At 41.8% G+C, this 19,512-nt stretch overlaps 1 protein-coding gene across 2 annotated transcripts in view; it reads right to left on the bottom strand.

Annotated features, from left to right (window-relative positions):
- LOC127432365 (ciliary neurotrophic factor receptor subunit alpha-like) overlaps positions 1–19,512 on the bottom strand; it is a 349,211-nt gene that overhangs the window by 7,350 nt on the left and 322,349 nt on the right. For both annotated transcript variants that reach the window (XM_051683348.1, XM_051683349.1), the window contains 2 exons: positions 14,188–14,377; positions 4,836–4,953 (listed from right to left, as the gene is read on the bottom strand). In XM_051683348.1, the coding sequence (XP_051539308.1) occupies positions 4,836–4,953; positions 14,188–14,377 (308 nt within the window). The remainder of the gene's footprint in view (positions 1–4,835; positions 4,954–14,187; positions 14,378–19,512) is intronic.

Here is a 19,512-nt window from a genome sequence, read left to right as displayed (position 1 = left end):
TCGCTAACCTCCTACAGAAGGGCGTGATAGAACCTGTCCCTCCAGCTGAGATGAAGAAGGGGTTTTACAGCCCCTACTTCATCGTACCGAAAAAAGGCGGTGGGTTGCTGTCAATCTTGGACCTGCGAGTACTGAACCGGGCTTTACACAGACTCCCGTTTAAGATGCTGATGCAAAAACGCATTCTGGCGAGCCTCCGGCATCAAGATTGGTTCGCGGCGGTAGACCTGAAGGATGCGTAATTCCATGTCTCAATCCTTCCTCGACACAGACCCTTCCTGCAGTTTGCATTTGAGGGTCAGGCGTATCAGTGCAAAGTCCTCCCTTTCGGCCTGTTCCTGTCTCCTCGCGTCTTCATGAAGGTCGCAGAGGCTGCCCTTGCCCTGTTAAGGGAGGTGGGCATTCGCATTCTCAACTATCTCGACGACTGGCTAATCCTAGCTCACTCTCGAGACATGTTGTGCGCACACAGGAACCTGGTGCTCTCACACCTCAGCGACTAGGGCTTTGGGTCAACTGGGAAAAGAGCAAGTTCCTCCTGGTTCAGAGCATCTCTTTTCTCGGTTTGGAGTTGGACTCAGTCTACTTACGAACGAGCGTGCCCAGTCGGTGCTGGCCTGTTTGAAGGCGTTCAAACAGAGAACAGCAGTTCCACTGAAACTTTTACAGAGGCTCCTGGGGCATATGGCATCCTTGGCGGTGGCCACCCCGCTCGGGTTGATGCATATGAGGCCGCTTCAGCACTGGCTCCAGACTCGAGTCCCGAGATGGGCATCACGCCGGTCTGTCACCGTCTTTTCAGCCCTTGGACCGACCTCTCGTTTCTATGGGCAGGTGTTCCTCTAGAACTGGTCTCCAGGCGCGTCGTGGTCACGACAGATGCCTCTAAATCGGGCTGGGGTGCTATTTGCAATGGGCACGCAGTCGCCGGCCTCTGGACGAGTCCGCGACTGCATTGGCACATCAATTGCCTCGAGTTGTTGGCAATTCTGCTCGCCCTGCTGAGGTTCCGGTAGTTGATCCAGGGCAAGCACATGTTAGTTCGGACAGACAACACGGCAACGGTAGCATATGTCAACCGCCAAGGCGGTCTGCGCTCTCGTTGTATGTCACAAATCGCCCACCGTCTCCTCCTCTGGAGTCAGCAGCACTTCAAGTCTCTGCGAGCCACTCACATCCCGGGCAACCTCAACACTACAGCGGACACGCTGTCACGGCAGGTTACCCTCAGGGGAGAGCGGAGACTCCACCCTCAGGTGGTCCAGCTGATTTGGAGTCAGTTTGGACGGGCACAGGTGGACCTGTTCGCCTTCCAAGAATCCTCCCACTCGGCATTGATGCGCTGGCACACAGCTGGCCCCCTGGCCTACGCAAATATGTGTTTCCCCCAGTGAGCCTATTTGCACAGACCCTGTGCAAGGTCAGGGAGGATGAGGAGCAGGTCATCCTGGTAGCACCCTACTGGCCCACCCAGACATGGTTCTCGGACCTCACGCTCCTCGTGACAGCTCCCCACTGGCGAATTCCCTCTGGCACCCACGACCAGACCTCTGGACTCTCCATGTCTGGCCCCTGGATGGGACGCGGAAGACCTGCGGTTGTAGACATGATCACTCAGGCTAGGGCCCCCTCTACGAGGCACCTGTATGCCTTTAAGTGTCGTCTGTTCTTCCCGATGGGAAGACCCCCAGAGATGCGCAGTCGGATCAGTGCTTTCCTTCCTGCAGGTGAGGTTGGAAGGGAGGCTGTCCCCTTCCACCTTGAAGGTGTACGTTGCCGCCATAGCAGCACACCATGACGCAGTCGACGGTAAGTCCTTAGGGAAGCACGACCTGATCATCAGGTTCCTAAGAGGTGCCAGGAGGCTGAATCCCTCCAGACCACGCCTCGTTCCCTCATGGGACCTCTCTGTAGTTCTTCAGGGTCTACAGAGAGCCCCCTTTGAGCCTTTGCAGTCAGCCAAGCTTAAGGCACTCTCCTTGAAGACTGCCCTCCTGACTGCACTCACTTCCATCAAGAGGGTAGGAGACCTGCAAGTGTTCTCTGTCAGCGAAACGTGGCTGGAGTTCGGTCCGGGTTACTCTCACGTGATCCTGAGGCCCGACCGGGCTATGTGCCCAAGGTTCCCACCACCCCTTTTAGGGACCAGGTGGTGAACCTGCAAGTGCTGCCCCAGGAGGAGGCAGACCCAGCCCTGTCATTGCTGTGTCCGGTGAGCGCTTTATGCATCTATTTTGATCGCATGCAGAGCTTTAGAATCTCTGAGCAACTCTTTGTCTGCTTTGGTGCACAGCAGAAAGGAAGCATTGTCTCCATGCAGAGGATCGCCCATTGGCTCACTGATGCCATAACCATGGCATATCATGTCCAGGACATGCCACCCCCAGTAGGGCTATGAGCACCTTCTACCAGGGGTGTAGTGGCTTCCTGGGCCCTGGCCAGGGGTGCCTCTCTAACAGACATTTGCAGAGCAGTGGGCTGGGCAACACCCAACACCTTTGCAAGGTTCTACAACCTCTGGGTGGAACCGGTTTCATCCCAGGTAGTGGCATGCAACACAAGCGGATAAGCCCGGGATAGTCGGCCAGGTGTATCACTTGCACATAGCGCCTTCCACCTCCTTTTGAGCTAAAGACGTGCGGCATTAATTCCCAATAGTGTTCAAAAGTTTGTTCCCTGGTTGACTTCCTCCAAGCCCTGTGGCAGTCGAGTTTTCTGAGAGATTCGCTGCTGGCCCAGTACACGTGCTAACTAAGAGTCCTGTTCTGGGGTAGGTGCTCCGCATGTGGCGGTTCCCTGTAAGGCTAACCCCATGCGATATATATCTTCCGCTAATTCGTTTCCCTGTTGGCAAACTGCGTCTTCCTTGGGTAGAGCCCCTCTGCCCCAGTCTCCATGTTTGTAGTAACTCCTCCCCCATTGGGCAGGATCTACCTTGAAGAATCTCCACATGGTTGGAAAGACCATGTGACGTATCCTTCCACTTAAATATCCCCCCCTCTCTTTGGGTGAGGTGTGGTCTCCACTGTTTCTTCCCCTTGGGAGGGACACCCCCCGACTAGACCTGGCGGCCCAGTCGGGTAATCCCCCTTCTTTTTTAGGGAGTGGAAAAAAGAGAAGGGTTAAAGAGGCAATGACTCTTGGGTAGTTGACTTGTCCCCAAAAAGGGCCATTCGACACTCATAACTATGTTGGGGGAGGTTACGTGTCGGCCTGGTGTGCTGGCTATGAGGCACACAGTAGTCTGCCCACCACACACCGCCAGTTCACATAACACAGTTCAGCCAATTGTGGCATTTCGTATAGGGACCCCTAGTGTCACTACATCGACACAACGTCGAGTGAGTGACAGATTGGGAACGTCATGGTTACTTGTGTAACCTCCATTCCCTGATGGAGGGAACGAGACGTTGTGTCCCTGCTACCACAACGCTGAACTACCCGCTGAAATGGCCAGACCTTATATCGGCTCCTCAGCATAAAACCTGAATGAGTGGTTGCATACCAGCTCCTTTTATACCCATATGTCCGGGGGAGTGGCATGCAAATACCACTCGCCAATTTTCATTAGTCTTTTATCAAAGACCAGAGGTGTCTCGGGCTCCCAAGAGTGACCCCTAGTGTCACTACATCGACACAATGTCTCGTTCCCTCCATCAGGGAACAGAGGTTACACAAGTAACCATGACGTTCAGACCAGTCAGTGAAACTCCAGTTCAGACCAGTCAATAAAACTCAGGTTTGACCAAGCAATCATAATTTGGGTTCGGACCAAGCAATTAAACTTGGGTTCGGATCAGGAAGTCAAACTCGGGTACGGACCAAGCAGTAAAACTTTGGTTTGGACCAGTCATTAAAACTCAGGTTCTGACCAAACAGTAAATCTTGGGTTCGGACCTCTCAATAAAAGTCAGGTTCGGACCAGTCAATTTAACTCGTGTTTGAAGACGCAATCAAAATTTGGATTCGGACTGGAGTTCGGACCAGGAAACCGCATGTTGGAATATAGCTGGCAAGCAGACATAATGCACATGTGCGAAAGGAAAACCAACACATATCATTCCATTCAACAAAAGTCATATGCATGTATATATTAAACAGATCAAATTTTAAAGTAACTTTATATTTCTAAAGAAAAATATAGCTAAATCACATAAAATACTGTATATAATCATTATCATTTGAATATAACCAAAATTTGATCAAATTTTTGAAAAATTCCCCAAAATGCAAGAGCAACCTTTTTTTTTTTTTTTTTTTTTTTTTTGGTGAGTGTATAAATATCGGCCTATAATAGTGACATTGGGTGATCCGGCCTAATAGTGACATTTCTTTCTGAATGTTTACTCATAGTCAATTACAAACTGTAGCACGATAATCAAGTGTATCACCATCTTCCTGTTGTTCCTGTTTACTTTAAGATGGGCAAGAAGTTTCAAATAAGTAGAAAAATCATATTGTGCAAGCCAGGTGGGAAATTGAAAGATGCAAAAGTCTATATACTAAGGCGAACAAACATGACACAGATGTACTGTAAGTAAGCAAACCCTTTAATAAACCATGCATGCAGGTTCTGCAACCTAACTTTGAGTGGAGCATTTACTGGTGTCTCAAGTGTATTGTCATCTAGTATGGAACATAATTAATAAATGTAGCCAAGCAGCATGAATAATGTGGTAAACCTCTTCTGACACTCATAAATGCCATTTCTGACTACATTAATACCTCATGCATTGTACAGACATTGAAAGCATGTACACCACATCCTTTTATGCATTAGAATTGGGACTGAGATGTTTAGTTTGGGAAAATAGTATTTTGATGATTTCACGTACCACATGATGGACAGCAGGACGCAGGCCATGAGCAGGTGGGTGGACCAGAGGAGGGTGGAGCAAGCTGCTGTGGGTTCACCTACTCGTGGAGCAGCTGAGGGTGGACCAGGGGTGGTTTCTGCCATGAAAATGAGAAATTTCTAACCATTTCTAGCAGAAAAGTGTTTTACATCCAAGGTTCAACCACACTACCTGTAATGCACAAGTTCAACAACTCTGCTACTTATGCACAATTATGTCAATCTGGCAATCGATACAAAGGTAATTTTCCTTAAATTAGATTAGACACAACATTGAAACTGGGCTTATGATATCTAAAAAATTGTATTATAGTGCACAACTTGGAAGGCGATACATTTTAACGTTTGCATTACATAGCCAACTACAATACATTTACAAGCTTTTTCATGCGCAATCAAACTGAGCAGTAGTTCAACTGATGGAGCGTTGCACTTGCAATGCAAAGGACAAGGGTACGAGTTCTGAATAGCACACAAGTCGATGCATGAACTGAAAGTGTTATGGAAGCACCACAAAATGAAGTGATTGCTTCAGCAATTGCATTTTTCATCTTGCATTTGTTTTTTATGGTTCAGTTTAGGTTTAATGTTTAGGGTAGGGAGCTCGGTTTTGTTCATTTAAAATTTGATAGAGCAATAACCTTAAAAAACTCATATGTTTGGAAGAACATTTAACTCACTTTTAATACATTAAATTTCACATTCAATTTTGCCACAAACTGCCATGACACATGTCAGGAACCACTTAATATCATTTTGCAAAAATATCACCACAGTTGTGTAATTTTTATCAGATCAGGCTGCAAAAATAGTTGGCTAAAAATCACCAGGTCCACTCTGATTGGCTGGGTCCAACACAACTTCCTGGAGTCAGAGGTATACATTTTTTTTTTTATCCGTCTGCCAGGAAACAAAGTCATGATTACAAGGTACCAGGCTGCTATAATGAGCTCTTTTGAGAAATAACTAGCCACTGTATTTGCCAGTGTTTGCGAGATCCATGCCATCACATTTTTTAAAACATTTTCAGAGGTTTTTTTGAATAACTTAGTTGAAAGTAAAGTACACAGTACATCCACTAGCAGAACTTCCGTTCACAATCCCAACAAATTTTGCCATAATTTCATAAGTGTTTTCTGTACAACCGTTTGCCACAGCTATTATTTGATATTTTATTTCATGCCAGTGTACTATTCTGCCCTACAAAATCACAATGCAGTAACTACGCTAACACTGAAACTGAGAACAATGATTTCAAGGTTGTGTGATTGTCCAGCCAAATGTTGATTACAAAATAGTCTCACTCTTTTTTCTCTGAATCTAGGCATTGTTAAGCCAAAACCTTCTGTCACGGGACAGATCATGATCTAAGAGACTCAATTTCGGTCATAACACAGATCTGACTAAATCTGCAGTAACTGTGTTTTGTCCTTGCAGGGCAGTGTTGTGGCAGCATCAACATAATATTTCTGCACCCCTAAACTGCACATAAAATACTAAATTAATTGTGGTTTGATTGTTTTCAATGTTGGTCAGATGGTCTCTTTAAGTCTAAGTGGGTGGTTTTTGCACAGAATAAGCTGCAAAGTGGTCCAGACTTTATGCCCTTGGTGAAGAGACTGCATATGAGATAGACTGTAATACAGTAGAATTTATATGATTATCTTAATGATACAGAGTTTTAGAATAATATTAGAGTTATAAAACAAAATGCAATGGAGCACGTTCAAAGCAGTACAGTTATTGCTTCAAGGTTAGTTGAGCTTGTTCGTGTTGTGCAGTTGTACATTTGATTGAACTTCACAAGTATAAGTAGATATTACTTATTGTTTCAATATTGCTTGATTATTGTATTATTTGTGCTGTGTGACGATGTGTGAAATTACTCTGTAGAAAACAGCTCAGATAAAGTAGACAGAGCTGTTTTGCGGTACGACTCTCATCTCAAATTAACCAAATAAAAAAGCTGAAATAACACTATGAGGTAAAAGGTGAAATGATTGCAGGACACTTGCTTGTTTTGCCCAGGAGAGAAGGGAAAAAAGCTTTTAGAGGGTGTTTTAACATGCCACTCACAAAGCTACAGGCATGGAAAGCATGTGATTCTGCTGACTTACATTTTGTCCTCCATTCCAATTATAGTGTGGATTAAATATACTGAGTGCATGGGGGTGGGGGGATGGAAACTCAATACTGTCTACTGGATCAAATAATACAGGGCAGCCATCACCAGATATTACTTCAAATAACAGTCGTCAAGTTGCCAGTGCTATTTATAAAACAACATTTACTTGTGGTATCACGAGGGTTTTCAAATCCTGATTCTCTTTGTCCGCCCCAAAAGGACCACTCCACAAGTACACTGGGCTTTTGTCACTGGGAGAGTTGACTATATTTCTAAAGTATATAGACCTTAGTCAGAGTAGATATGTAACAGATGTTCATATTTGGGTCAAAAGGAGGAAGTGGGACACGGAATCCAACTCAGGAATGTCACTGTTTATTAACAGAAAATAAACATGTTAGTTTAAAGCGCAATGGTGAAGCTTCAATTCAAACACTAAGACGCTGAAACATGGCAGCGGCCAACACACAAACAGCTTCTCAACCGGGCTCTCTCTCTCTTTCGGTGGACAGGGTCGTCTTTCATCTCCCCCGACTCTCATTGTGAACATGGAAATGGTAATTAGTCACAATTCATCTCAGGTGGAGGTCCTTACCGCATTCTCTCTCCCCAAAGGGGCGCTTGACCACGCCCTCATCTCCACATATCCATACGCACTACCTCATAATCTACTTCTCCAACTCGCCGTGTGACCTCAAAGGGCTCTTGCCACTTTGTAAGTAATTTAGAGCTCGATGTGGGTAGTAATACAAGTACTTTATCTCCCTGTGCAAACTCCTGTAGCCAAGCTCCCCTGTTATACAGCCGGATTGATCTTCTTGCACCTGTAGCAAATTCTCCAGTGATAGTTGCCCCAGTGTATGGAGTTTTGCTCTCAGGTCAAGAATGTATTGAATTTCATTTTTGCTCTGTGAAGGTCCCTCCTCCCAATTTTCCTTCATGACGTCTAAGACGCCACAGGGCTTATGCTCATACTGTATAACAATTAAAATGGAGAAAACCCCATGGAGGCTTGCGGGACCTCTTGCACTGCAAATAACAGCATGTTTGTGTACGAACTATCGAATCATATTTTTTAAGGTCTTATTAAATCATTCAACTAAGCCGTCCAGTACACGTTTGTCTGAATCGAGATCATTGAATCGATATCTCATAATCAAGAATTTTTTTTTTGCTCATTAGTCAATTTAGGGAGTTCTAATGGTTCCACAAAGTTTCTTATATCTTCATCGGTAGACAAAGATGTGGAACTGTAAAGATCAATTTAGAATTCTTTAAAAGCATTATTAATATCAACGGCTGAGGTAAATATTTTACCACCAGCAGATTTCACTGAGGGTATGGTAGAAAAAGACTCTCTCTGCTTTATGTATCTAGCCAAAAGCTTCCCTGCTTTGTCCCCCGACTCCAAATATGACTATCTTACCCTGAATAGCCAAAACTCCACCTTCCGTGACAAAATAGTATTATCTGTATTTCAATTGGGTCAATTCTCTGAGGTCATCAGATGACATTCAGCGCTTCAGCTCTGCCTCTGCGCTTTTAATATTCCATTCCAACTCCACGAGTTCTCGTGCTTTGGAGTTTTGATGAATGAGGCATACTGTATCCGGCCCCTAAGAACCGCTTTAAGTGCCTCCCAAGCCACGCCCACAGAAGATACTGAGGACCAGTTGGTCTCCATATAAACAATGATTTCAGCCTTTAACATTTGTTGGAATTCAGGATTTTGCAAAAGAGATACATTAATGCGCCAACTATATGATTTCTTATTCTCCATATGTGGCAACACCTCTAAACTCACCAGGGCGTGATCTGAGACTAAAATGTTTCCAATTGAGCAACCAACAACTGATGAAATGAGGGACTTAGATATATATATATAAAAATATATTCTAGAATAAATCTTATGTACTGATGAAAAAAATGAATAGTCCCTGCCAGATGGGTTCAAAAGTCTCCAAATATCTGTAAGACCAAGAATTTTACACATCCTATGAAGCATCAATGTTGCTCTAGGGGGCTTACACACATTTGCTTCACTATTATCAAGGACTGAGTCCATCAATAGATTAAAGGCTCCTCCCAAAATTATATCATGAGGGGTGCCAGCACCTTGCAACATCCCTTCAAGATCTATAAAAAAGCCCTGATCATCAGCATTGGATGTGCAAATATTAGCCAAAATCAACCTTTGCCCTCTGCTAAAACAATAATGACTCTTCCTAATTTATCTTTTATCTGTTTGAGACATTTGAATTGTAGATGCTTACTTATCAGTGTTATGACTCCCCTGCTCTTACTCGAGCCAGCACTAAAGAAAACATGCCACCCCATATCTTCCCAAATTTTTCAGCTTCCTATGGGGAAAGATGCATTTCTTGAAGAAACACTATATCATATTTCTTATGTTTAAAGGTGCAGTATGTAAGATTCAGAAACTCTTGTTATTAATGACACCTGTGGCCATTAAGTGAACTGCAGCCAGCTATCTGTTGCTCGTGCTCGCGCTCATGCACACACTCCATAGGGATGCGAGCGAATGAGCATCAGCCAAAACAATGACGTAACGTACAAAGAGACTGAACGTGATCCACCGGCATCATGCTGACAGATGAGGTAGCATAATTAAAATTACACAGTTCTGATTGTTTTACTACAAACTTTGAGACTAATCTAAAACTACTTATCAGCTAACATAGCATACTGATACACAAATTCAGCTACATACTACTGAACTATTCCTGACAGTTTACTGTTGCACTGCACTGTTATGTTGCACTATTTTATGTTTTGTTTGTCATATGTTGTACTACGATCAAGAAACCAGCGTATTTGCTTAAATTTATCCTGTATACCTGACTTTTAGTATAAAGAGAAGATCGTTGAAATTATTTGAAAGTTACGAAGCAAGGTAGCTTGCAATTCATCAGCGTTAGCAGGCAAGATCAAGTTAGCTAAAATTATACAGATCAATGCTTATGGCACTATTTTTCACACGCTTTGCAGTTAAGTAAGCTTACCTGTCCAATAAGAACAACACCAATTCAGAGTCGGTTTTGATCCCCAAAACCGAACGAAGGTCCATCTAGGAATCAAATGCCCTGCCAATGTTCACTCTAGTTTTCACCTGACCACGATTACGTTCCCGCTTAGCCAGACGGGATTCAGTAGATAAATGTTTTTTTTTTTTTTTTTTTTGGCTTACTCTGAGTTTGTGTAGGAGTTGGTGTTGTGCTGGGAGCTGGATGTTTGCTGGATTCCATCTCTAAGATAATGTTACCTAGTGTTGCAGTTTGTTGTCGCTGCTGAATAGTGGAAGAGAAGCTATTTCTGTCTGAGGCAAGGCTCTCGGGAGCGTGCATAAACGTCACATCCTTTGTATTTTCCCAGCAAAAGCGACCCGCTCCCTTCGGATGAAAATCAATCTACAGGCTTTAATAGGCAACCTCGGAAGTCTGGGAAGGGCTTGTTTTTTAAGATTAACTGAAACAGTCCATGTACACCTATGAGAGCCCCCGCGACAACTTTGCCATCGGATTGCTCAAGTCCGGTGCTTCTATACAGATTTTGAAAGACAGAATTACACAGCAAAAACATTTCTATCAAAAAAAAATCCAGCCCATAAGCGTAATAAACACACACACACAAAAAAGTGTAGATTCATCCACTTAATTGTCTCGAAGGTGTGTTCCTCCACAAAACAACTCCAGCCTCTAGCAGAACCAACACACACACACACACACACACAAAAAATGGGCCGTTCAGTTCAGGAGTAGCCAATATGGGCTTTCAGGCAGTCAAACTCACTCAAATGTCCTGCAAGAAGTATTGCACAGAACCAACTCCAGCCAACAGGAGGTATAAACACCCAAAATGAGCAGATTCATCCACAAGCTGTCCCGAAGAAATGATATTACACAAAACAAACTCCAGCCACTAGGCGGAACCAGCACAAAGCGAAATGAAAAGGCGCCTAGTTTCCTCGGACAGTCGAGTGTATGTTCAGCGAGACAGGTCCACTAGGTGGCAACATGAAAATCACCAAATGGCTTACTCTCTCCAATGTTTTTACGTATGACAATGCTTGCTGTGGGCATGTAAATTCTACTTAGTATCTATTCTCAATTTGGCTGGATACATCAGTGCAAAAGCGATCTTCCATTGATGTAAGATTTTCTTGCACTCCCTGAATCGTTCATGTTTCTCTCTTGTCGAATTCGCAAAGTCTGGGAACAAGAAAATGCTGTGGTTCTTCCAAGAAAGCTTTCCTTTAATCCTCGCCTCGCGTAACACGAGATCTTTATTGGATGATCTCAGAAATTTGGCCAGGATTGATCAGGGCCTGTCTCCCTCCGTGGATCTCTGAGCCGGGACTCTGTGAGCTCGCTCGATTTCCAGCTTATAGCCTGTTATGTCGAGCAGACTCGGGAAGAGCTCATCTAGGAATTTCACCATATCTCGGCCTTCCTCATGCTCAGGAATTCCAACAATTCGATTACGATTCTCCAAATCCTTCAGTTTTTCCCAAACGCATTCCAAATCTATCTTGATCGCTAGCAGATTAGCAGCTAATTCCCTCTCTGATGACTCTGATGACTCTAGATAATAATATTTTAAATAAATCTGCTCCTCAACTGTATGTAACAGCAAAACAAACTGGTTGATCGCTTTATTTGTCACACAAACTACGTTTCCATCCAAGGAAAAAAGTTTTAGCGCATCAAAATAAAGCTGATGGAAACGCAAATTATTGCCAGAATTTCACGTGTCGACATAATATTTTTCCATTTAACTCTAGCGCATAAACTCTATGTCGTTACATCAAATGTTGCGAAAAACTGGTTGGAAACACTTTTTGTCGAGAAAATTGGCATTAACGCAAAAATATAGTGTCACATGACAGAATTTACCCCAATCGTTAGCCTGTGTTAATCATGATGACAAGGTATACATCTTTGAAAGCCAATTTATTGTACATGATTATGGACTGATCTGAATGGATTAAAGATCCGATCACTGCAAACATGACACTTCCAGGAGTACCAATACAAATATCTCGTATCAAGACACGCACATTGACAAATGCACAGAGAACAAATGAATCACCATTGTTTGTGATTAATTTAATCGCGGTAGACATCCGTTTATTTATTAAAATTGCTTTTACACACCATTCAAAATAATAGACGGCAGTCACGGAATTAGCCCACAATACAAAAAACATATCATTTCTGTGCACAAGGAGGTTTTAAATTAAAAATAAATACACAATACTAGAAGAAACGCTTCAGTGTGCTTTTTTGAAACACTAACAGTTATGTTAAATTATTGTTTAGCTTACTTTTGAAAAAATGCTGGCAAAATTCCCTGTATTAAATTAAATAAATTAACCAACGAAAAACGCATTAAATAATTTAAAAAAATACATTACCAAATGAAAAAAATTATATTTTTAGACCTATATATGCCTTTTCTTTACACAAACTTAAATTAGCCTTACCCTGTTCTGCAGACTAATAAAGTCAGCTGAATGACATTTCTACACTTCAGAACTATTTGTCCAATGCAGAGCTCACTTTCAGAAAACGAGCTTTTGAACCTTTTAAAACTTTTAAATATTTTAAATCTAACCCTCTTTTCCTCGGATCACATTTGCTGAGCTTCTTCAGAAAATGTAAATTGCATTATGACGATAAAATTAATTTTAGATGAAAATCAAGTTCAATTGGTCGTTAAAAGTTGCTGGACAAATATACGGGACATTATGCAGCTGTGATGGCGATGCATTAGATTAGATGATTGTTCAAAATAACCTATTGAATATCAGGAATGTATCATATATGTAAACCCTGATATTACACAGCATCAGTTTTTCTTTAATAGCTGTGCACACAGTACATACACATTGATGGATGGTCCTTATACTAAGACCGAAAGTTTCCCCACTACTTGGTGCAGGTTGCCAGAACAGGGCCATGACGATTCACTTTCTGGTCGGAACTGGTGTTAACCTGTGACAGGTGCAACATCAGGACCAATATGACAGTCCTATCAGAAGGGCAACTGCTCCCTTTTGATTGCAATTCCATCTTCTGATTGCATTTATTTGTGAAATTAAAATGACAGTAAGCTGGCTAATTTCAATGAATTGTCTCAGTACTCTCCCCATTTTACCAAAACTTTGGAGGAAAAAAATTAGGGACATCTGGGAGGTGAATTAGCGATAAACACACATTTCTGTATGGAAACAGCTGAAGGGCAGATTTCTTTTGCAATAAACCAAAACTTATGCATCAAAGTGGTTTTTTTTTTCAGGCATGATGTCATCACGCACACCATTTTTTCAATAAAAGGCCATTTGAATGGAAACAGGCAGAAGACGGCCAATTTCGCAAAACAATTTTTACGCATTTTCACTTTGTCGAAAACAAAATAGGTGGTTGGAAACTAGGCTTGTCAGTCTCTTTCTGTCTAAGTGAGCGGTTCTTCACAAGAATAACAAAGTAGGTCAGATTGTATGTAGTTAGTCAAAAGTCTGGCTCAATAGACTAGTAGAATGTTATATTATGAATTGATGTTATGAGTTATGACTAGACTAATATCTCTATATTATCTTAAAACACTGGATGCTCACATTATATATTTTCTTTTGCACTGGCACAACTGTTTCGGGATGCCCTCTTTTTCACTCTGCATCTTAAACGTTGCTATTTTTCTAACAATCTGTGTTTTTCTTGTTTGTTTGTTTGTTTGTTTGTTTTGGGGGGGGGGGGGTGGTATACATGAGAATCTATAATCCACTTTGCACACATACTACATTGTTTCTCACAACTGATTCCAGTTTAATTATATTTATTCTGCCTCTGTGCATTACAAAGTGTGCGTAAATATATAGTTTTTGGATATATGCCAGTTCCCTTGTGTCTTCTGTGCCTGTGTAAGCACAAAAGGAAACTTTTCACTTTTGGATGAACTATCCCTTTAACAGTTCATCACTGACCTCACATTACATCAACTATTCATGTGTTATTAACCCTCTTTGACAGTAGAGGGCAGAGTGACTTTTAGGTTAATCCCCTTAGACACTTTTTCTTCATTAACAGCTGCTATTACAGTTTGATGAGAACAGAGATCACTGGGGGCACACAAAACCGTCATTATGGTGAAAAGGAGAGCGTGTGTACAATTGACACCCCATGCATACCTGGGATAACGTCATTTTCAGTGGTGGAGGTTATGGGTTTTGGTTCCTCCATCCAAGGAGTGGCGTGGACTGCCACACTCCAGTCACTCCAAGTGCCGATCTCCATGTCCTTGGCCGCCAGTTGGATGATGTACTCTTTCCCAGCGTAGGCGTCGGTAATGGTGTGGGCAGTGCTGTCGGAGAGCTCCACCTGTCAATCAATAACAGGAGCGTCAAATCAATCAGGGATATGGAACTTATGAGAATGATGTGTGCTGTTGACATGATTAGGGATGATGTATATGTGACGAAGAACGTTTTATTAGAGTAATTCACAGTGGAAGAGTTGCTTGGTCAATCAGTTTATTTATTATAGGGGAGAACAGGGCTAGTTGTCTTTTTACTCAAGTGAATATTTTTCTTGTCAGGTTTACAGTATATTTGAAAGTCAATTTACAATTGCCAAATAATAATTTGAAAGCCAAATACTGAAAAGCCTAATGTATTTGGTACAAATACATTTAGACAAGCTATTAAACCATGAAAAAAATAAATAAATAAATACACATTTACCTGACAACAACCCCAATTATAAAGCTGGACAGGAAAATGACACAAAACTGAAAGAATTTTAAATCCTTTCAACTTTACTCAGCATTTACATTTGTTGTAAGTGAATTATTTTTTTCATGGAAAACTACTCCCTTACAGGTATTAATGACATAAGTGTCCTGAGATGGCTCACAGCTGTGAGCTATCTCAGGTAACAGCTGTAGACTTTGTAAACAGCAAACAAAAATGTGTTTGCGGACTGCGAACATTGACGCTTTTCACCTGTCAATCATTTTGCTCGTTCTCATTTGAAGCGGATCATTGAGGCTATGATTCGTAATGTTTGTCAGTTGAGGGCACTATTGTGCCACTATTGAATTTGACAGCCACAGGAACAAACAATGCTGTTCTTTTGCTCGGTTTTGGTCTCAAAATTGTCTTTGGAGGGCGGGGTTTTGGGATGAGGGGGCGTGGCTGTCACGTGATAACTTCAGAACGCTAAAATCACATACAGCACCTTTAAACTCCACAGCTCGATGTGTCTCATGCACATGAGCAAATGCAAATTACAGCTCCAAAACTAATTTAATTAACTAGCAATCAACATAGAGTATTCCAATTGTGAAAATGAAAAAGCACATTAGAACTTCATTTTGGAGTTGGAGTTTTGATTTAATTTTTTGAGTTTTGATTGTCCACTACAGAAAAATAAAATAAAATAAAATAAAATAAAAATGCGAGTCAGAACAGTAGGAAGGTCTGTACCAAGTTTGGTGGATGTTGCATGAAAGCTCTTTTGAGGATTTACAGTTGATAATTTTGGTCTTGGTTTAGGAAAAAAATCAAAAATAAATAAACCAAATATGTTGAAGTACAGTATGTTGGCTTTGACAAGCCAACATAACTCTTTCCAAACATCTTTCCCAAACACTCCCCTCGTCTTACATGTGTCCCGCCCCAAAGTCACACCATTGGTTGAGCCACCTCCAAGTGTCCTTATTGACTAACACATGCAGTGTTTTTGCTGTTTAAGAGCATCGAGCTCTCATATACACAATGTCACAAGCTGAATTCGGGTTGCCCACTCTTACAAAAATCTAGAGTTGCCACATACTTGCTGCAAATTCACCAATTATTAAGTTTCACATGCAAATGCGCTTTAAAGCAAACTCTTCATTGTCACCAATGGTTTGCTGCAGGTTCACCACTACCGGTGAAGAGCTGCAAACTTCTAGCAAACATTTGCTGCGAATAACAAGCTATTTGCGGCAACTTTGTGGCAACTCTAGATGTGCACTACCCTCCAAGCAATGTCTCAATACAACTAATTTGCATTTTGTTGTAGCTGTGTCTGGCTCCACTAGACTACTGGGTGCACATAGCTGCGTAGTGTGGCCAGTTGCACACGTGGAACACTCATTCCAAAAAGGCATATGCTGTTTGCACCCTGGTGCAAATAATAGTGCAAATAGTGGCAGATATTATTTGCATCCCAATCCCAGTGCAAATAATTGTAGATACTAATTGCACCCTGGTGCACATATTGTCAGATGCTATTTGCATCCTGGTGGAAATAATGATATATACTATTTACACTCAGTACAAATAGTGGCAAATATTATTTGCACCCCAACCCTGGTGCAAATAATGGTAGATACTATTAGCACCCTGGTGCAAGTAGTTTCAGACACTATTTGCACCCATAAAATATTAACATACAGTAAATGGACATCACTGCAGTGTGTTTATTGTGTTTATTTAGAGTCCCATAGACAAACTACATTTACCCCTACACCTAAACCTAATATGACCAAAAAAGACTCCCCAGTCGTTAAGGTTGTTTGTAGTTCACTTCCTGTTTGTGCGGTGCATTGTCGTTCCTTACACCTGATGGCCACCTGTGGGCTCCTCGGTGCCTGTGTGTAATGAGGTTCAGATGGTCACTTCACCACAAAAGAGGAGGGGCCACAAAGAGGCCGGGAAATCCCGTGCATGAGGAGGGGATAATGCACTGCAGCTGAGTCCTATGCATGAAGGGATATGAGTGATGTCGTCTATGAGTCATCTCGCAAGCGCATCCATCACTGGACTGTCCTGCACCACCGTAGCTCAAGCCTGCATCTCAAACCAGCGCGCTTACATGTGCTGCATACAGTCACAGTTGCGCACTCTGTGGCTTTCTCTCTTTTAATCTCTCGCACATTATGGGGTGGGCCAAATTCCTAATTAAGAAGTGACCAATGTACCTTTAAGGTAAGTCAGGTCAATCTGCGACCATGTTTCTAACACTTCCACGCAGCTGTCTCTTCTGTCTCTTTACTGGATACAAGCAGGATACAAGTACAGCTCCTATCAGCTTTAATGGAGAAAGACCAAAATCTCGAAAACAGTTGGTCAAAATTACAATAACTTATTTTAACTCGGCAATAAAACCTGACAACAATGGTGTCATAAACTGTCCTTATTTAATTCAGAAAAAACCCAAACACTTTTACTCTTCATAAAAAAATTACGGTCAGTGCATTTTATGCAAATTATAGTCATGCAATATTATAGTGCATTATTATGCAAAGTACAGTTGTGCACTTTTTTACCCACATATGCATTTTAGGGTTAAACAGTAGCTTTTTGTACTGAGAGTGTAGAAGAAAGAAAGTCATATAGGTTTTGAACAACACAAAGGTGAATCAATAACGATAGAATTTTAATTTTAAGGTGGACTATGCTTTTAAATTCAAATTACAATACTGCATCATGTTTACTACCTAAATGCTAATTCAGGAATTGCATTGGAATTTACAAAAGGTACTGTCAATTCTGTTCCCAATGGTGCACAACCCTGTCGCACACATGTACGGTAGAGATGAAACAGTGGAAGGGGAGAAATACTGCGCCCACGAAGATAGATTCTTGAGCAGTTTACAAAGCACGAAGCATATTTTCTGAAGAATTCACTATTAATTTATTGCCTTCCAGGTCCCCTAAGCACTGCTGTAGAACATACAGAAAAAGCAAGCAAAAAAAATGCAGTCTGTATGCTTGGAGACACAAAGAACACCTCATATGCACCTGAACTCCCCAGAACAAAGACTAAAAGAGATTTTTTTCTTCTTTGAATTTCCACTAACGCTGTCTGCATGTACTTCCATTGAGTGTGCACAGAGGAACGTTGACAAACGCAGCGTGAGTGGCGGTTAGTCTCTGCATTTACATTTTAATTGAACATTTTCTTTCATAATTGGAAAAAAGAGTATTGCTCATTTCCCTAGTGCTTCCTCAAAAACCCACAAAACAATAGCGGCATCCTTTTAATTTCAGATTAAACCACGTTCTCTGCACTTTCCCTCACGGTGGCCACTGAGCACCTGAGCTGCCCAGTGTTTGATTCGATTGTTATCGAATTGCAGCCCTTTACCCATCTACAGCACTATATTTGAAACTGAAACAAAAAACAAAAAACAAAAAAATCCTTACATTCTAAACTTGGGATTTTGTGGGCCACCTTAAAGGGTTTGGCTCACCCAAGAATGAAAATTCAGTCATCATTTACTAACAATCACACAGTGGCGAATTCTCAGGGCCAGCAAAGCCTTCTCTGCTGGCTTAACATGCCAAATAAATAAATATTTTTCATCCTTTCATTCCCAGTCACCTTTTTGCCTATGTATTTTTATTCGCTTTCCACTCTTAATTAATCTACATACAAATAGAGAAAAATGAAAAGTTTATCCAGTCAGAATTTATTCCTTGATGCTCACAAGCGAAGTGTGACAACTGTTTCACAAATCGCATGCCCGAAGCAGCGCGTGAGTTTGAGCTCCATCCCGTCAGGCCTTCAGAATTTCCACAGAATCCCTCAACAATGCAAATGAATGGGCAACTAAGGTCAGTTTGTCAGATTCATCAGCCAATCAGATTGATTTATTTGCTCTTGGTGGGTGTGATCTTTAGGATATGTCCCAGTCAAAGCCTTCTTGCTGGCCTTGAGTGACGCAATCATGCTTTAAGTGACGTACTTTGAATGTGAAGAGCGTGAGATCTATAGCTGACGAGTTGATTGTCATTACTGCCACTGTCGCCATTGAGAAAGGGATCCTTATGGATTTAAAAACACAAGATGTTCTGCATGACCATGTGATTGCTTAATTTATTAATCAGGAAAGGAGGACTGATTTTCACTTCAAGCAAATTGGTAAGTGCTTTTTGCATTGTTATAGCAACATCAGGATTTTACTAAGTGTAAATTAGGCTGCTTGAGCATTCAGTGTCGGATCAAGTTTTGAAAAGTAGTGCTGCATTCCATTCAACTCGGAAAGTCGGATTTTACAACTTCCTACTAGGAAAAGCGCAATGGGATGCATCCTGAAGTCAGAATTACAACTTGTAGGCTCGTGCAGAAATTCTCAACTCCGATTTCACCGAGATGCAGGTGCATGATGTCACACAAACATGTTGACACTCAGGGAGATATACAAAATAAGTGATAAACATTCACATTATTAAGTAATATCGATAAATGAGTTCGTTTCCACATTACATGATATTAAAGCTTGTTTAACAAACGCCTGCAGAAACAGGTGTATAAAACATTATAATCTCTAGGAGACATCTCTAATGAGAGTCAAACCCCTGCTAAGCTAACGGGAGCTTTGCAGTTTTGTTTCCTTAAACGTCATCTTTCGAATATCGGGAAATGGAATACATTTATGGTCGGAGATATCAAGTAGGAATATCCCACATCCAACTCGAATGGAACGCAGCATAACCGTGTACCCTGACGAAACGAAATTTATT

The sequence above is a fragment of the Myxocyprinus asiaticus genome, chromosome 42 (assembly GCF_019703515.2).
Source record: "Myxocyprinus asiaticus isolate MX2 ecotype Aquarium Trade chromosome 42, UBuf_Myxa_2, whole genome shotgun sequence".
In the NCBI taxonomy this organism is placed as follows: Eukaryota; Metazoa; Chordata; class Actinopteri; order Cypriniformes; family Catostomidae; genus Myxocyprinus; species Myxocyprinus asiaticus.
The sequence above is the reverse complement of the archived record's forward strand: the minus strand, read 5'-3'. Positions and strand labels throughout refer to the sequence as shown.